General features: G+C 35.3%; 6 protein-coding genes across 7 annotated transcripts; 4 read left to right on the forward strand and 2 right to left on the reverse strand.

Moving 5' to 3' along the window:
* Positions 1-672: 672 nt before the first annotated feature.
* LOC100178643 (signal recognition particle 54 kDa protein-like) lies at positions 673-3,002 on the forward strand. The gene has a single exon (XM_002131605.5). It carries the CDS (start codon positions 792-794, stop codon positions 2,283-2,285), a length of 1,494 nt encoding a protein of 497 aa, XP_002131641.1. The 5' UTR covers positions 673-791; the 3' UTR covers positions 2,286-3,002.
* LOC100183352 (B9 domain-containing protein 2-like) lies at positions 2,926-3,976 on the forward strand. The gene has a single exon (XM_002131621.5). It carries the CDS (start codon positions 2,968-2,970, stop codon positions 3,532-3,534), a length of 567 nt encoding a protein of 188 aa, XP_002131657.2. The 5' UTR covers positions 2,926-2,967; the 3' UTR covers positions 3,535-3,976.
* A 16-nt stretch (positions 3,977-3,992) lies between these two features.
* LOC100181010 (acetyl-coenzyme A transporter 1) lies at positions 3,993-11,727 on the forward strand. Its single transcript, XM_002131616.5, has 10 exons — positions 3,993-4,257; positions 4,511-4,692; positions 4,935-5,106; positions 5,433-5,550; positions 5,919-6,115; positions 9,519-9,700; positions 9,884-10,004; positions 10,074-10,185; positions 10,350-10,456; positions 11,028-11,727. The coding sequence occupies exons 1-10, from the start codon at positions 4,018-4,020 to the stop codon at positions 11,187-11,189; spliced, it is 1,593 nt and encodes a 530-aa protein (XP_002131652.1). The 5' UTR covers positions 3,993-4,017; the 3' UTR covers positions 11,190-11,727.
* LOC100185721 (probable alpha-ketoglutarate-dependent hypophosphite dioxygenase) lies at positions 6,122-9,512 on the reverse strand. Of its 2 annotated transcripts, XM_002131584.4 has the most exons (7): positions 8,822-9,512; positions 8,317-8,395; positions 7,981-8,118; positions 7,677-7,835; positions 7,188-7,322; positions 7,021-7,133; positions 6,122-6,717 (listed from the first exon to the last, which is right to left on the reverse strand). In XM_002131584.4, the coding sequence occupies exons 1-7, from the start codon at positions 8,944-8,946 to the stop codon at positions 6,555-6,557; spliced, it is 912 nt and encodes a 303-aa protein (XP_002131620.1). In that variant the 5' UTR covers positions 8,947-9,512; the 3' UTR covers positions 6,122-6,554. The 2 variants fall into 2 exon arrangements, with proteins under 2 accessions (XP_002131620.1, XP_018668355.1); XM_018812810.2 differs by having other exon boundaries at positions 6,122-7,133.
* A 1,277-nt stretch (positions 11,728-13,004) lies between the features above and the next one.
* On the forward strand, positions 13,005-14,462 carry LOC100179415 (solute carrier family 43 member 3-like). The gene has a single exon (XM_002126034.2). It carries the CDS (start codon positions 13,005-13,007, stop codon positions 14,460-14,462), a length of 1,458 nt encoding a protein of 485 aa, XP_002126070.1.
* A 362-nt stretch (positions 14,463-14,824) lies between these two features.
* LOC100175519 (solute carrier family 43 member 3) lies at positions 14,825-16,703 on the reverse strand. The gene has a single exon (XM_002131538.4). The coding sequence runs from the start codon at positions 16,683-16,685 to the stop codon at positions 15,234-15,236; it is 1,452 nt and encodes a 483-aa protein (XP_002131574.1). The 5' UTR covers positions 16,686-16,703; the 3' UTR covers positions 14,825-15,233.
* Between the last annotated feature and the right edge of the window lie 3,091 nt (positions 16,704-19,794).

Here is a 19,794-nt window from a genome sequence, read left to right on the forward strand (position 1 = left end):
TCATATATATAGGCTATAGTAGTTTGGGGGAAGACAGGACACCTGTAGCCCATAATATCCTAACATCCTGATCTTGTTTTTAACAATTAACAACGGTCTATGGAAGTTCCCTGTAACGTACTAAAAGGTTTTATTGTTACAGATAGGCGGCATGTAGGTTGTACAATAACATGACGTTATTCATACCGGAGAGTTTTATCATAATATTGTATGGGTTACTCATGGTAAGGTGTTACCGTCGGAGGCTTAAATTGTAACCGTTGGCTAGGTTGGTAATTACGATGACGAAGCATCAAGTTATATACATAGTAGTTGGGGGAAAGATGGGACACCCTTTTATTCTAAACAAAAAATATTCCAAGAACTATAAAACTGCATCCTCACGACTGCCATATACCGTTCTTCATTGTTTAAAACACGATCAGGATATTTGGAAATTATATGCCAAAGATGTCCCATCTCCGACCACCGTCCCCGTTTTTACAACGGACAACTATAGAGATCCAGTCACGGATGAATGAGCACAAGCTTTTAACATCTGGCTAGGTTGTAACGTCATTCGTAACTGTTTATGATGGTGATGGAAGCGTTGGTTATGTAGTTTGCGTCTAAACTGGTACAGCTTGCTGCTTGTAAATGGTGTTTTACTGTTTCAGATTCAATTTTGTTAAAATATAAAAACGTTTTTTGTTTTTACTTTTTCCAACGAACGCAGGAAAATTAATGAATTTTTATAAGTTAGTTTTTCCTAACTAAATTTTCAACTGAAAAACAGACATTAGTGTTGCATCATGGTGTTAGCGGATTTAGGACGAAAAATTAACAACGCTCTACGATCGTTAAGCAATGCAACCATCATAAATGAAGAGGTTCTGCAGTCCATGCTAAGTGAAATCTGCAGAGCTCTTTTGGAATCTGATGTTAACATTCGTCTTGTGAAAAAGCTGAGAGAAAATGTGCGTTCGGCTATTGACTTTGATGAGATGGCATCAGGTTTAAACAAGAGGAAAATGATACAGTCGGCTGTTTTCAGGGAGCTGGTTAAGCTGGTTGATCCCGGAGTCAAAGCATGGCAACCTACTAAAGGAAAACCAAATGTTATTATGTTCGTCGGTCTTCAAGGTAGTGGTAAAACTACGACATGTACCAAGTTGGCTTATTATTATCAACGGAAGAACTGGAAAACCTGTTTGATTTGTGCAGATACTTTCAGAGCTGGTGCTTTCGATCAGTTAAAACAAAACGCAACCAAAGCAAGGATTCCTTTTTATGGTTCGTACACAGAAGCTGATCCTGTGGTTATTGCCAGTGAAGGTGTGGAAACATTTAAAGAAGAGAACTTTGAAATTATTATCGTAGATACCAGTGGCAGACACAAGCAAGAAGATTCTCTCTTTGAGGAAATGCTCCAGGTCTACAATGCAGTGGCCCCTGATAATGTTATCTTCGTTATGGATGCCTCTATTGGTCAAGCTTGTGAGGGCCAAGCACGGGCTTTTAAAGAAAAGGTCGACGTGGCTTCAGTTATTGTTACAAAACTTGACGGTCACGCTAAAGGTGGAGGTGCCCTCAGTGCAGTTGCAGCAACTCAGTCCCCGATTATTTTCATTGGTACTGGTGAACACATTGATGATTTTGAAATGTTTAAAACTCAGCCTTTTGTGAGAAAACTTCTAAATATGGGAGACATTGAGGGACTTATTGATAAAGTGAATGAACTAAAACTGGACGACAATGAAGAGTTGCTGGATAAATTAAAGCATGGACAATTCACACTAAGAGACATGTACGAACAGTTTCAAAACATTATGAAGATGGGACCTTTTAGCCAGATTATGAGCATGATACCTGGGTTCAATGATTTTATGACGAAGGGGCATGAAAAGGACTCTACGGAAAGACTTAAGCGACTGATGACCATCATGGACAGCATGACAGATGAGGAATTGGATCATAAAGATGGTGCAAAGTTGTTCTCAAAAAATCCGAGCAGAGTGGCTCGTGTTGCAAGAGGTTCTGGCACTTTGCCAAAGGAAGTAAATGAGTTACTTGGCCAGCACGGAAAGTTTGCACAGATGGTGAAGAAAATGGGTGGCATGAAAGGACTTTTTAAACCTGGGGGCATGGACAAAAACGTTAACCCATCTCAAATGGCAAGGCTTAATGGTCAAATGGCAAAGCTTATGGATCCTCGTGTATTACAACAAATGGGTGGCATGAACGGATTACAAAATATGATGAGACAGTTTCAAGGTGGCGGAAATCCTCTTGGTGGTATGAAATAGTGACAAACATATGCAACGTTGTGGTGTATTCCTGCCCAAGTTTAATTTGTATAAATTAAACAATTGTTCAATTGTCGGCAATTTCAATTCTTCCAAATAATTAGGAATATTGTCCATGGACTGTTATTGTATTTTTTTCACTGTTTTTACTTGTTTTATTGATATGCCTTGCAAGAATGTACAGATCCTGGGTTTGGTGGATAAGGAAGATTTATTTTCGGCCGCATTTTCAATGTTTTGTATACTTCCATTTTGTTTTCTGTGTTTTTGGAAGATGTTTGCCACACAGACAAGAAATTGTTGAAGGCCAGACTTTTGTTTTTGAAATCACACCATGTATATACATTGTATAATTTTGACGAAATGATAGATTGTTTTCTATTGTGCAATATTGTGGTGTTGGAGGGATAAAAAGTGGTTTATAAACTGAAATTCTGTATTGAAAAACTTGTCCATCTATATCACATTTTTAAATAACTTGGGTATATACTGATGTAACATAACAATTTGTGTGCATGAAACTACATATTGTTTTTTTTTTGAAAGAGTTTTGGTTAAATATTTAATATGGCGCCGCGTGAACTAATTTTAGTACGTTTGTATTTTATTTTTCTGTGGTTGCTTGAAAGGATATAATATTGAATCATAGAATTGTGCTATTTACCAATGGCCACTTTTTTGAATGAAAATGTCAGTTAAACTTGTCGGTTTTACAGATAAAATGGCTGAGGTTCATATTATAGGGCAACTTATAGGTGCAAGTGAGTTCCCAAGTCACAGTCTGTTTTGTAAGTGGGGACTACATGCAGGAGGAGCGTGGAAACTAATTGCTGGGCTCAAAGGAGGTCAAACACATGTAGACAACCCGGAAAATGAGGAACATGCGTACTGGAGTCATCCAATTGATGTTCATTATGCTACAAAAGGCCTGCAAGGATGGCCAAGGCTACACCTCCAGGTTTGGCATCAGGACATACATGGGAGGAATGAACTGTACGGCTATGGTTTTGTGCATGTTCCTTCATCACCAGGCTGTCATGATATAGAGTGCGTAACATGGAAGCCTAATGGAACTTTTCAGGAAGAAATGATGCAGCAGTTTGTTGGTGGTTGTCCTCAGTTGAAAAACCCAGATCTGGTTTACGCTGGTGCTGACCGGTATAAACTGCACACAACAGCTATGGGCAAAGTACAAATCAGACTTAATGTTATACTGAGAAATTTTGACAAATATGGAGTAGAATGTTGAAATCTATAGATGCCTAATGTACTAAAGATCTAAATCCAATAATAATAATGGTAACAGTTCTTATAGGCCTACTGGTAGTCAAGTCAATACAAAAAAATACCCACTGTACCAGTAGTGTAGTGCATATACACTTATGTTATTTTATTTATGTTAATTTTATAACTTACAAGGTACAGAGACCAACGTTTTTATTGTTCCTCAATTTTATACTTTATTTGCTATATAACTACTAAGCTACATTCCTTTTCATCTATACTGTATTAAAAGATGCTTTAAATGGTTTATATAGTTGATAGTTTTGTAATAACTGTAGTTCATATTTTTTCTGCTATTTTTACAAAGTATTATGGTTATCAGTTATCACTTTTATTTATATTATTAGATTACGACATATAATACATTATATTGTTGCTATGTTGCTATTTTTGTATGCATTCTTAGACTCATGTCTAGTTCTGTAGGATATATTTTATATAATTAAAAATGAACAACACTGGCACAAGATCTCGCTCCAAGAACAGAGAAAATAATTTAGAATCCCAAAACTCAAATTCACTGGACATGCCTTTTAATTCTGAACGAGATATAAACAGTACCAGGACACCAACTTCGAAAATGCACTGGTGGTATGAAGACAGGTCCAGTGTCCTACTTTTGCTGTTCCTGTATGTTCTGCAGGGAATTCCTCTTGGACTAGCTGGCAGTATTCCAATGCTATTAGCGGTAATCAAAGCCTTTTTTTTAAATTGAATTCTTTTTTTCAATACTAGTTGTAAAAGTTAGAGAAATTAAATGCATGTATGATTGATTGAATGTGAATGTAACTTGCTTTATCCTCGCTTGGCCAGAAAACGACACTCGTATAACACATGTCTTGCCCAAGGACACATACGTCCAAAATGATTATTCATTAGATTTACTACATTCGTATCTTGTCTTCAAAAACGAACTCATACTTTTTCTTTTTTATTTACAGTCGAAAAGTGTAGACTACAAGCAGCAAGCTCTCTTCAGTTTTGTGTTTTGGCCATTTAGTATAAAGCTGTTGTGGGCACCTATAGTAGATGGAGCTTATATACAAAGTATTGGAAGACGAAAAACATGGCTAGTTCCAACTCAATACGTGATTGGTACAATCATGTTCATTCTCTCATACAAGTATGGTTATTTTTTTAAATATATGTTTTTTTTGTTATTTTTTGGGTGGTAATTTTGTTTCTTTGGGGGGGTGGTTTGTTGTAATTTTTTTTTAGGGTGATCTTTAATGTTAATTAGTGATCTTTAATTTTAATTTTTTGATGAATAAATATTATATATATATATATATATATATATATATATCTCTATGTTTAAATGGAAACCATATTTCTAAAACTAACATTACCAAATTTTTCATTTAGATTAGACGCCATAATGGGAGGTCCTGAACCTGATGTATGGAATCTTACAGTTTGCTTTTTTATTTTAAACTTTTGCGCCGCCACACAAGATATTGCAGTCGATGGATGGGCACTTACAATGTTGTCTAAGAAAAATGTTGGACTTGCTTCAACTTGTAACTCAGTGGGACAGGTAGGTGCAATTTAATTTTGTAACAAATCTATTACTATATTTCATGCTATAAATGTTCATCTAATTGACCTAACATAATTTCCTGCTTTCTAACGGTACTTAATTGTATTTCCTGCTTTAAAATAAAACAGAAAACAACTGTCTGTTCGTCTGTTTTTATCTGCGGTAAAATTGCTTATAACAATAGCCTATTACATAACTGGTATGAAAAATTTCATGTAAATTTATATAAAAAAGTTTTTCATAATTTGTTTTAAACTTTTACGTAAAATATTTACATACCACGAGTCACGACTGTAAAAAACTAATTCTTAAATTGATCGCAGACTGCAGGTTATTTCCTTGGTTATGTTGTTTTCCTTGCATTGGAATCTGCAGACTTTTGTAACAAGTATTTTAGATCGGCAGATTCTCATAAAGAGGAAGGTCTTGTTAATTTATCTGGTGAGTGACTGTGTTGTTATCATTGTTTTTTTGCTCCTAAATTGCTTCATATTTAACAGTTAGTAGCTACTAAAGTAAAGTTCTAGATCTATAAATTTGGCAGATTTTTCAGCATTTTAGTTGTGTCTCGTATTATTTTGTAAGACCAAATAGTAATACCAAGAACAAGTTTTCAGCATCAGAAAATGGCTCATATATATTTTTATATATATATGTATATATATATATGTATATATATATATATATACAGAGAGAGGAAGATGTATACATACAATATTTTGATTTTTTTTTCACAAAAAATGATCTTCAAGCATAAAACAAAGTGTTTTGAAGTTTAATAATAACCTAATTCCTTCTTCTTATCACAGGGTTTATGTACTTCTGGGCAATTGTGTTTATTATAACCACCACGCTAGTAATGATATTTAAGAAAGAAGATGCTCAAAATACATCAGAAATAAACGATACTGCTTCAAAAGGTGTTGTGTCTACTTACAAGTTGCTTTTTAAGATCATTTGTTTGCCAAACGTGCTTCAATATGTTGTTATCTTATTAACAGCAAAGGTGAGCCTTTTTGGGTTGTTTGTGATAGTTTGTACTTTGTGTCATAGTTTAAGGTTTTTGTTTGTTTGTATACAAATGTTAGGGAATGACGCAGAATCACATGTAACATATGTACAGAATAATAGATAATGGTAAATTTGACCCTTAATTGTTGAAAATAGCATATGTAATGTAGAATATAATACAAAAACACCCTTTATACAAATTAAAACTGTATTGAAATTCGTAAACCATAATTTAAATTTAATAACAAAACAATAACTATTACATAGTTTGCAATAACACCACCTTTGCAAGGTAATTAAATTGGGTAAGTAATTGAATAATCTATCACGAAACAAAAACAATTGTCACAAAAAAATCGGTAATTGCAAATTTCATCACACTAAAACAATTTAATTGCTGGTAAATAATACAAATCCACAAGCACAATTTTGTCTTAATTTGCCCACTTCTGGTCATATACAAGAGGGTAGAACTGCCCACCGAGTTTCTCTCCTTTGGACATAATATTTGTTCCTTCTAATAAACAACCATCAACTGATGATCCTACCCCATCAGCAATATAGTTTACCACAGCAGCTCTGCGTGGTTGGTCAGACCTATAGTAAAGACATGTTAGACCTATAGTAAAGACAGATTTCTGTATTAATATCAAGGTTTTGTTTTAAATGTGTTTAAATGTACAGATATTTGCTCTTGAGTTTTAAAATTCTAAACAAAGTAAAAGTCTGGCTTGTCAAAATTTTACTCCGGAAAAAAATGTTTTGATTTTCAAAATCCCCAAAAAACGAAAATTCTTGCTTTTTGAAATTCTGGTCAAGTAAAAAAAATCTTGCTTTACAAAATTGAATGTAGATTTTGTATGCAATTCACAAGAGTCCTCTATTAGTCTGACTACAAACCTGTTAGGATACGAACCATGCACCGCAAGTGGGTGATGGAAACTTACTTCTCCCCTCTTTAACTTACAAGGTGTTGGAAAAAACTTCTGTTTCTCATCCTTAGTTAGTATGGTCTGCAAGTAAACTTACTGATCAAATTTTGTTATCATTTGTTTAAATATTCCCACCTTAATCGATTCCATGTTCTTAAAGTTAAAATCTGTCACTGGTAGTGGTTTACCATCTCTGTTCCATCTATGTGATCCCGGTATGTAATGAATGCAACCATTCTCTTCAGTTTGATCATCCAATGCTATGTGGATCTAAAAAAATTGTTTACACTTTTACTTGTAAAATTTTGGTACAGATATATTTATATTAATGTTATTTAATACGAGACAGTTAATTAGCATTCGACTAAAGTTGTTTTCTTAACTTGTTCATTGAGGTAATGTAAGGATCATTTGTTTAAAGGTCTTTTGTAACAAAAACGACTTTTTTTATATAAGGTCATACTAAAATGTGTACAGGCTGGATTAGGAAACTGCATATTAAAAAAAATTATTGATTTGCATAATGGACATGCTTAAAAATATTAGTTTGTTTTATTACTTGTCGTTTCAGATTATTATTTAACTGTTACAAGCAGTAATGTAAAATTATTTGCAATAATATACAGTTAAGTGCTTCATAGGATATGTCCTGGTCCAGTAGCTATAATCCTGATGCCAGGCCACACAACCACCATATTTGGCAGGCTTAGCAAACAGCTGGTCATGCCAGAAACGAACTGAGCATTCCACATTATCTCCACTGATTAGTTGCGACGATGGTACCTTTGGAAAATTTGTTTAATTTTTTTTCTAAAAAAAATGTTTTTTAAAAGTTATGATAAAAACACAGTATCATCTAAAAAAACTTTCTGTAGCATCTTAATGAACTGGGTTAAATTTTAATTTAAAGTGAAAGTTTTTTACTCACACATATAGCAGGGTGATATATCAAGTCATGAAATGCTCTAGTTATTCTCCAGTGTCCAAGTGCATGCATTAATACGTTATTTGAATCCCCAGTTTGGTTTTTGTGGAATTCGTAAAAATATGGATGTCCGTCACTTTCCTTGTAACAAAATATAGACTGTGTTATGATTGTAAAACACAAGTTTGGTTTAAACTTTACTTTTAATATTGTAACAACTAACAAGTCTATATTTAACATTTTAGAAATTGTATTTTTGGAACATAAGTTATCAGTAAATGTATCGACATGTGTTTTCAATAATTAGGAAAAGTTAAATTACTGTTTACAAATATTTACAATAAACTTTTTGTAATCCTCCAGCAATAAATCGCATTCTTCATCATTAAGAACTTTAATCGGTGCAAGAAAACCATTCCTACAAAGCAACAAAGTTACATAAACTTAAAAAAAGGAATATATATACCCTTTTTAAGATTGTAATATATTTTTCCAACAAAGGAAAAAAAAACATGGACAACCACCCAATATAGGGATACCCATTCTTACAAAGCAACAACTTGAAACAAAATTACAAAAATCGCAGTTTTGTGACAAAAAACGTACTTGTTTTGGTAAAAATGTATAAAAAAAAAAAAAAATGTTTGGTAAAAATGTATAAAAAAAATACGAACAGCTGTCTCCTAAAAAGATTAATAAGTATATCTAAAATTTTCCCAGTAAAATCCTCTAGGAATATTTAGTTTATTACAATATGTATAGATCACATAATACAGAATCCATAAGCATTGTCATAACACCGTATCAAACATACACTACTAAACTATAACCATACACCACCAACCTGAAATACTGGTCTATCTGTGTCTGTGCGAGTTTAAATTTCCTCCAATCAGTTGCTTGTGTAGGTTTCTGTATAAATAACCCCGTATCTTGTTGTACAGTGCTCCAATCTAAATCCTCAGTCATTTTATTACAACAACAGTAATATTAGTTTTAACTACAACTCAATATATACTGAGCTGTAATACCTTTATACAAGTAAAAACCCTGAGGCCGAATTAAATTTAAATTTCACTTTCTGCAAAATTTAAGCACAAACAAGCTTGTAAAAGCCAAATTTACAAAAAATGCAATTTTCTTTGCAACTCATAAATTAAACATACGGAAATTACTTGATCTTAAAAACTGTGTTTCATTTCAAGATTAAATCATTTTATTCCAACGTCCAACTTATCAAATGTTTGTAGTCGAAAAGCAAGTTGTTTAAATGATCCTCACATTTGTTAATAATTAAACTCACGAATACACCTCTAATTATTTTGTGCGGATACACTAAAGCAGTTGCTGTCAGTTCACATAAATTATAAGTCAAATTTTGTGTTTTTCTGTTGTCTTTGTCTGGATGGCATACAAAATGTTAGTGTAGTTATTTTACATTAATTACCAGGAGAACATTTTTAATATTTTCGCTACCGTAATCGAATAGACAAGTTAAGTTATTATTCTTAATAATATAATCCTGTCTTTTTCTTTATTAGATTGGTTTTGCATCTGAATCAATAGTTGCATTGAAGCTAATAGAATGTGGAATACACAAAGAAACTTTAGCTTTGCTTGCAATACCCCTTACACCATTACAAATTGCCCTACCTGTTATCATTGCAAAATATACCTCAGGCCCACGACCATTGGACATTTTTCTGAAAGCAATTCGTTATAGGTATACCGCATGTATTTATGTTAAATTTAAGTTTTTATTGTATTTATTAGGCTGGTACACTACCATAGCTTTGTTTATTTAAATTATTGAGTCCACTTAACACACTAAGATAGACCTATAAAGGAAATTTCCTAACTGTGATACTTTCAAAGCAAACTTTAATTAATATTCTTTTCCCTGCAGGCTCATTTTTACCTTGTTGTTTGCTGCATTTGTTCATTACACTCCTTCATTTAAGCTGGAAGATGGTACATTCCCATATTATTATTTTGCTGCAGTGCTAATTATGTATTGTTTCCACCAGGTAAATATGTCCCCATAGTAATTTTTTAATTATCAACTTCCAACTCTATGTATTGTTTATGTTAAACAGGTTACATTGTACAGTATGTTTGTAGCAGTAATGGCATTCAATGCTAAAATTAGTGACCCTCATATTGGTGGAACATATATGACTTTACTCAACACAGTTGCAAATCTAGGAGGTAAGTATGAATTATGTATTCACAAACACGTATAGTAGGGTAGTAGGGAAGATGGGACACCTTTAGCTCGTAATATTCAAATATCCTGATCTTGTTGGTGTCTCATCTTACCCCGCCTCACTATGAAACTACACAACTACATTTAATTACACCGTGCTTTGTAGGTAACTGGCCAAGTACATTAGCACTCTGGTATGTTGATGCTTTAACAACAACTAACTGTGTTGGAGGAACTTCAAATCTTGTTTATTGTAGCAAGGAGGATAAAGCAGTAAGTGGATTGCTATATTAATAATAAACGAATACTTTTGTCAGAAATATAAGTTTTATGTGTGGTCATTTATACCGATGCTGTAGCACAGTTGTTGAAGTCCTTGCTCTAAACCCAGAGGTATCAGGTTTAATTTGGTGGCCCTTCTGTGGGTGTGTGTACTCAGGCAACAAACTTTCGCTGGCCTTTCGTAAAGATACTTGAAGGTCATACATCTACATAAGTTGTATGAAGGTACCTCCTCTGTAACCCAGTGGTAATGGGTTCAAGGCTCTTTGTTGCCAACATTGTGGGTCTATTTGTCCTTGGGCAGGACACTTAATGGCAATTGCTCCAACCCAGTGGTCACTAATGGTTTGTCAAAATTATCAGCCAAACATTGAAAAAATGAAAAAAAATCTGAAAAAAATAATTACTCACAAAGTAACATACTTGGTAACTTGTAAGCTGGCACAAGGTGTATAAAGCAGAACACCTATGTTATAACGACTGTCGTTTTCCGACCACGCAAGGATAAAGTAAGTTACATCCATACTTGTAAAATCTTGATGTACCACAATTGAATTTCCAGGTTTGTGAAACAGCTGGTGGTTTGTGTGTTACCACGGTTGATGGTTATTATGTGGAAGCGGTTCTATGTCTTATACTTGGCATTCTATGGTTGATATGGAAGTCAGATTCAACTCGTAAATTACAAAATGTTGATCCAGAAAGATGGCGTTGTCCAAGATGATGAATTGTATTTTAACTGAAACTGTTTACACTTCAGTGTAGATTTTATAGAAAGCAAAATAGTAAACAAGTAAATAGCAAAATGTGGAATATTTGTTTAATATTTTACGTTTCAACATTTAACCTGCATTGCAGTGTATAATGTTCACTGCAAAATATTTTTTGTGCTGCAAATGTTTCAGCTAACATTTTTATTTAAATTTTTGGTGAGCCTATTGCAATAAAAGGTAAATGCAGCATCAGTGTATGTTGTACAAATCCCCTGCCTTTGATGTATGGTGTGACTTCCATGACAATTTAATACCAAGTGATATTTTTTACTATGCACTGCCCATGTGTATGAAGTTAAGATTTGTTGTGTTTGAGCTGCTAGAATACCTGTTTTCATGTCCTTAACGTTTAGTGCAATGTTTTTAAAGCTTTGGCACTGTTTCAACAAAAGAAGAATTTAAGTTTTTGTTCTTATTAGTGATAAAGTTGTTACATAGTATTGTTCCAATTTTATATTTGCATAATAAAAGGGTGTGGGAATATACACAGCAGAACTTTACTTTAATTTTATACGTTTAGGTATGGGCAATTAGCATGTCCAATAAGAGGGCATACCTAACATATATATATAGTCCTGCGGGGGAAGATGGGACACTTTTAACACATAATATCCAAATATCCTGATCGTGTTTTAAACAATTAACAACAGTCTATAGAAGTCGTGAAGATACGATTTAATATTTTTTTTGATACTCTTTGTTTACTACCTAATGAGACCAGTAAATAGAATGAAAAGTTGTTCCATCTTCCCCCACTCTATAGCACATAATATCCGAATAATCTGATCACGTTTTAAACAAATAACAACGGTCTATAGGAGTCGTAGAGGATACGTGTTTTATAATACTTTAAATGTCCTTTGTTTACTTTCAAATGGGTCGAGAAAATAGAATTAAAATATGTCCCATCTTCCCCCACCCTACTATTTTATCATTTTTTATGATAATATAGATTTTTCTTTAATCGGCAACATGACTTTTTGTTAATTGGTTTTTCATTGCGGCATATAATTTTTAGTAAACCAATTACACTAAGTACACTGTTACTTTTTACTCGCATCTACACGAAAAGCTAGGTTCATAGGCCCCACAGATAGATAGTAAGTTTCCGGCGTAATCAAAATCTCAGTTCTTCAGCTGTATTCAACGAAAAGCAGCAGCAACATGCCATCTGATATTCATTTATCTGACCCAGAGTGTTGGATAATGTTGCAGACAAGTATATTAGGATACGTTCATAAGTTGGTACTGGTTGATCGCGAAACACAACGACGTAGGCCTGTTTTGATCTGCCTAATAGCATTACGAAAAGTCGTATCATAAAAGGTTTGCTCACATGACTTGAGTAGGCCTAACAGAGAGCTTATAGACACAAGGCAATGGAGTTTTATTATTTACAGTTGCATAATGTAACAGAAGGGCCTGTAAGTATAGAATGCATAACACTTGTAACGCGTGTTGCGAGTGTTTCTTTGACAAAAGAGGGGCCAAGTATTTTACGTTCTATTAATTTGTTGTTAAGTTTTTAAATAAACAGCACGTTATTACTGGTGTAACAGAACACCCACGATTCTAATGTCACGTGTACATTATTATCATTTTCTTGTGTAGACGCATGTTATCGTAACTGAGTTCCTACATATACAAGTTTCTTCAAGGTCACGCTTGCTTATATAATCGAACCCCAGCATTACAACTATGTTAAAATGTAATACGACGTACGCTACTCTGACTTACATTTCTCATAGGTATTTTAGAGATTCAGAATGACGATGGAACGAAAGCAAGTTTTGTCAGTGATTGCTGCTGTGTTTGACACTTTATTATTTGGTGGAATAATATTCGGTTGGCCTTCCCTGGATTTCGTGCTGAAGCGGGAGGGTTATTTTTCTTCTAAATGTGAAATAGAAACTGGTGATTTAAAGAACGACACAGCTGAAGATTCCTCCGAGAAAATCTTGAATTGTCCAAGTCAAGATATCGCACTTAACCTGGTCTACACGTTGTCTGCTGCCATTGGCGGTGTATCTACTTTCCCACTCGGTTATCTGTTTGATCGTTTCGGGACTTGGAAATTTCGATCATGCAGTATCTCAACTGCGATTCTCGCATGCGTTGCTATTGCGTGCTCGAATAAGGAAACCTCTTGGTTGCTATACATAGCATTGCCAACTGTGGCTGTGTGTAATTTTGCCATTCTCGTTTCGAACACTCCAATCGGATACTTTTGCGTAGCAGCGCAAGCAACAGTAATTTCTATCATCTATGGTGCGTTTGATTCTTCAGCAGCGGTGATGGTAGTAATGAAGTCAGCTTATGAATTGGGAGCAACCGTAGCTGAAATATTTACTGTCTATGGCGCTTTGTTACTCCTCTCACTTGTTTACACATTCGTGCTGATGCCAAGAATGCATGTCCCATTCAACGTACCAGATGGTTACCAGTACGGTGCCACAGAATGTTGTTGTTCTAACAACCCAATCTCTTCACCACAAAACACCAACACGCCAAATCAAAGCAGAAGAAAAAGATCGGGAGTTTCAGAATCAACTCCTCTCTTAGCTAACCAAGGCGAGGAACAGAAAACGTTTTCTTCGTCCCTGAAAGACTTTTCCTATTGGCTCAACGTGTTGTACTTGTCTATCCTACAACTTCGGTTGAATATGTTTTATGTCACGTTAAATCAATGGATATCTACGCTTACAAGTAACCGTGAACAACAGAGCAAATATATCACAGCGTTTGGATTCATACAACTCACCGGGATCTTAATTGCGCCCTTTAGCGGCGTGATGACTGACATGATGACGAAGTATTATCGAAAGTCTGTCACATGTTCTGAAGAAGTTGTTCGGAAACGAGGTGTTTGCTTCACGATTGGTTGCACGTGTTTAACGGCTACTATCTTTTCTGCGCTTGTTCTGATTCCAGTATTAGAAATCCAGTACATTACATTTTTCGTGCAGAACGTTGCCCGCACTTTTCTCTTTGCTGGCAATGGCGCTTTCCTCGCCACTACATTTTCAAGCGAACATTTCGGAAAACTTAATGGTCTTACCATTGGAATTGCCTCTGTCGTGTCGTTACTTACATACCCCATTAATATTCTTGTTTTAAGAGTTTTTGGCGGTAGCTTTGTTGTTGTGGATTCCGTGTTCTTAGGCTTGTCTGTTTTGACGTTTGTGCATCCAGTGGTTTTGTTTTTTCGTACAAGGCATAACTGAAATATTAGTTGCGCAGCCAGTTAGGTAGGAGAAATTTAACTACTTCCTTTAACCTATAAATCCTCGCATGTTGTTGTTTGGAAGTTATTTCGTGGTCATTAGTAAAACATTGTCCTGGAAATATATAATACGGAGATCGAGGCCTGATGCTACTTTTTGTTCCAACCCAGCGGTTATACTGATGGGTTGTCCACATATAACAGCGGATTGCACCTCGCTGAGTTACCTTTATGCATTTATACCTCGTACAGTATAGCTTCTATTTAAAATGGTTTGTTAATGTATGCCCTTTGTTTTGTATATACCTATGTTCGCGTCGTTTCAACAATAACATGTCGAGGTTTTCTTACTGGCAAACAGGATTCGAAAAACAAATTTTATTTGTAATTATTTTATCTGTTGTATTAGTTTACAGTAAGCAAATGGTAGATTGGAAAATCTCTAAAACAGTTACGTTGCAGATCCAATGGTTGTTATCATATACTTTAACATCTGTAAATAAACTACACAATTTTGTTTTTTGGTTTTAATACAGTAGGAATCAAAGCAATATCAATCACTCTTTTACTGTAGGCCTAACAAAAAAATAGCAAATGAGTGCACAGGATCTACTAGTCTGGATAAACTGATGTTTTGGTATTATCCATTCTTTCATTATTACAAAACCACTTTCAAACATTCTCAGCACCAAATGAAAGTAATGTTTCACACAGCTGGTAGGCCTATACATATTACAGATTAAAACACTGATAGCATCCGTTCTAATAATGCTTAGCTAGGTTTGGTTCGAAAAAACAAAACCACTGGATGTACAAATGTTAAAACACACAAACCCAAGAACACGGAATCCACAACAACAAAGCTACCGCCAAAAACTTTTAAAACAAGAATATTAATGGGGTATGTAAGTAACGACACGACAGAGGCAATTCCAATGGTAAGACCATTAAGTTTTCCGAAATGTTCGCTTGGAAATGTAGTGGCGAGGAAAGCGCCATTGCCAGCATAGAGAAAAGTGCGGGCGGCGTTCTGCACGAAAAATGTGATGTACTGGATTTCCAACACAGGAATCAGAACAAGTGCAGAGAAGATAGTTGCCATTAAACACGTGCAACCAATCGTGAAGCAAACACCTCGTTTCCGAACAACTTGTTCAGAACATGTGACAGACTTTCGATAATACTTCGTCATCATGTCAGTCATCACGCCGCTAAAGGGCGCAATTAAGATCCCGGTGAGTTGTATGAATCCAAACGCTGTGATATATTTGCTCTGTTGTTCACGGTTACTTGTAAGCGTAGATATCCATTGATTTAAAGTGCCATAAAATACATACAACCGGAGTTGTAGGATAGACAAGTACAACACGTTGAGCCAATAGGACAGGTCTTTCAGGGTCGAAGAAAACGTTTTCTGTTCCTCGCCTTGGTTAGCTAAGAGAGGAGTTGATTCTGAAACTCCCGATCTTTTTCTTCTGCTTTGATTTGGCGTGTTGGTGTTTTGTGGTGAAGAGATTGGGTTGTTAAAACAACAACATTCTGTGACACCGTACTGGTAACCATCTGGTACGTTGAATGGGACATGCATTCTTGGCATCAGCACGAATGTGTAAACAAGTGAGAGGAGTAACAAAGCGCCATAGAAAGTAAATATTTCAGCTACGGTTGCTCCCAATTGTGAAGCAATCTTCATTACCACCATCACAGCTGCTGAAGAATCAAACGCACCATAGATGATTGAAATTACTGTTGCTTGCGCTGCTACGCAAAAGTATCCGATTGGAGTGTTCGAAGTGAGAATGGCAAAACTACACACAGCCACAACTGGCATTGCTATGTATAGCAACCAAGAGGTTTCCTTATTCGAGCACGCAATAGCGGTACAGGCCAGTATAAATGTTAAGATACTACCCGTTCGAAATTTCCAGGCACCGAAACGATCAAACAGATAACCGAGTGGGAACGTAGATACACCGCCAATGGTAGTAGACAACGTGTAGACCAAGTTTAGGGCGATATCTTGACTTGGACAATTCAAGCTTTTCTCAGAGGAAGCTACGGTTGTCCCGTTCTTTAAATCACCAGTTTCTATTTCACATTTAGAAGAAAAATAACCCTCTCGCTTCAGCACGAAATCCAGGGAAGGCCAACCGAATATTATTCCACCAAATAATAAAGTGTCAAACAGAGCAGCAATCACTGATAAAACTTGCTTATGTTTCATGTTGTGGCAGAATGCTGTAAAATAGAAGTTTAAAATAGAGTTTTCAATCTGCTTCTATTAATAACAATCTATATATTATACTTATATAGCCCGCCCATTTACCGTGTTTGCTTTTACAGCATAGTCTGTTTGCACACAAACTCTTCGCGTGTATTTCTAAGCTATAATAAAAACGCTTAATTTGACGTTGGTTAAAGATTTCTTGCTAAAAGGTACGCATGTATACTGGATATACTAATGACTGTCTAAACTAAAGAGTTGAGACAATACTGAAAACAAACTGGCTGGTATGGCAGCTTCCTGCCCTGTAGAACAATGCCTTATCTCGCGGTCCCACGGCCAACCGTAAAGACTCGTAGACATTCAAAGTCAATGTTTGGTATTATAGGTCCCGATCACGTGACTCGTTTCCTCGCATGCATTAAGTGTACAATTCCAAGCTCATATATAGTAGGGTGGGGTAAGATGGGACATTTCTTTATTGTATTTCCTGGTACCATTTAGTAGTAAACAAAGAACATTCAAAGAATTATAAAACCGTAACCTCACGACTCCAATAAACTGTAATTAATAGTTAAAAACACGATCAGGATATCATGTGCTAAATGGGTCCCTTCTTTCCCCACCCTACTCTATATCAAGTGTAAATATCATGGGATTGTATTTATCTCGTAAAACGCTAACACTACCACGGTCAAAGCTACAGCGCTATTCTACTCAAATTAGCTTAGCGTGTATCCATAGATTAGCAGCGGGACATTAACAGATTTGTACAATAATAAACAATAACTGGCTGCATATATCTGTTTTGTGAACGTTTAATTATTTTTATTTTTTTACTTTACTGTATTGTCTAAATGTTAGTAATACCTGTTACACTTGTTGTCATTCGCCTTCCTTATTCTATAGCTGAATTTCAAACGTACTTTATGACTGTGATATACACTGTATGACAAATAACATCTCAAACTCATCGTTCGACCCGCTTCTTCTACTTACTTTATAATTCCACAAAACGGGTCACTGCTTGAATCCCTTATCTTACTAGTTTTTGTGCAAAGCAATAATAGATAAGAACCAAGCGCCCGAAATTTGTGCCGGTAGCATTTAACTAACACCTACTCGCTACAAATCTCAATTACTGTTTAATTCGAAATCTTCAAGTAAACTTACCGCTGATAAGAGTTTATTGCTGATAAATAAACGCCTGTAGTGAGTTTACACAAAACACAAAGTGCTTGCTTCGTATAGAAATAAAAGAACGTTTTTTGTTAAAGTATTGAAATAGTATACACTTGGTATTACATTCCCGTGAAATTTTTTTTAATCTTTTGGTTGCAAAGCGCACTCGCAGATTGTTTTATAGTTACAAAGTGCAGCGGAGTAAGTTTTGTAAACGGTTGGAAAACGAAACAGTGTAAATTTTTATATTCGACAACTACCGCGGGTTTGAGCGCATATTTCTTTAAACAAATAAATATCTGCCAACTATATAAGTTACGCTGTTAAATGATTGTTTGTGTCCCGTGTATATTTTTTAAAAAAAAATCAGGCGAATTCAACAATTGTGATCCGTGGGTAAAGAAATAATACGGATTGATGCAAAATACCTCTACCTTATTTATATGTATATATGGGCAATTCAAACTTTAAAAAATCTATAATAATGTATAGATATGTATAGTACTGTGAGAGAACATAGAACATATTTAGCACATTATATCCGATTATTCTGATCGTGTTTTAAACAATTAACAACGGTCTATGGAAGTCGTGAGGCAGCGTTTTTATAATTCTTTTGAATGCTTTTGGTTTACTACTTAATGGAACGAGAAAACAAAACGAAAAGATGTCCCATCTTTCCCCATTCTACTGTATATACGCTTACCTATATCATGAGAGCGACAGTTCAATAACAGTTTATAAGTCAACACCGCGCTACTTAATGCAAGATACGAAATAAATCCTCCATTAAAAATTTTGCGGAAGATTAGTGACGTCAGTGCGCTAATGACGTCACAAGGTAATCTGACACTTCCGTGGCGAAAGAGTGACAACCAATGATAGGCGGCATTTCAATCAGCTTTATTGCCCAATGTTATTTTAAATTACTGTCAAATATTTTAAACGCTATCTCTCAATAAGGGTTTCCTATTTCTGAGAAATAAACTTCCAAGCGTTTTGGCATTTGTAATGCGCTGTCTAGTGATATAGTAGGCATTAATTTTCCTAGATTTTAAGGGTATGCAGTGTAAATGGAAAAGTGTACGACCAAGTATACGACCTAAAGCTGTGACCACATGTATTTTATCGAGTTATTGCAACCGAATAACATTTGTCGTATTTAATTCTTGTCTAAACATTACCAGGTGCGTTCATATCTTGCTTATGAAAGACTAGCAATTTGTAAACTGTTTGTTTGTACATCTATCAAGATTAGTATCTGTTACGTCATATTGGCAGTGTAGATTCGCCATGGGAACTTTTATCGTCAATCTATTGATCAAGGAAAGCCATCTTTTCACCGAGTGAACCTAAAAGTATGGTAAGTACGTTATGTGAGAAATCGGAAAGATACAGAAAACGATTAAAAAGATACCGGTGTGCGGCGACGGCAATTTAGTACGGTGGGGTAAGTTAGGACATGTTTTCATTCTTTTTCCTGTTCCATTTGTTAGTAAACAAAGAATTTTTACAGAATTATGTAACCGTATAGCCACGTTACTCTAAAAAGCGATGTTAATTATACAAAACACTATAGAGAAACATACGATTTAAAAGCTAACGATATTCAATGTTACCCCACAGTGCAGCTTTGCAGCATTAAGTTCCGTTGCGTTTATTTTCAGGGCGTGTACCACATTTTACATGGCAGTTTCTGCAATTCAAATTCGCTTGCCACCGTCGTAATCCGAATCGGATTATCTGGTATATGCCTCCACCAATGTAAACGACGAATTAGCGCAAGCTTAGGTGGGGCCGAGCGATTAGTGTGTGTCAGAAACACACCGTCGATTGTCTCACAACAAGTTTGTGGACGGCAGTGCTGGTTGAATGCGGTAATTGATTTTAAATAGGTGTGGAGAAGATGCGCTTATACTGCACGACT

The sequence above is a fragment of the Ciona intestinalis genome, chromosome 8, assembly GCF_000224145.3.
Source record: "Ciona intestinalis chromosome 8, KH, whole genome shotgun sequence".
In the NCBI taxonomy this organism is placed as follows: Eukaryota; Metazoa; Chordata; class Ascidiacea; order Phlebobranchia; family Cionidae; genus Ciona; species Ciona intestinalis.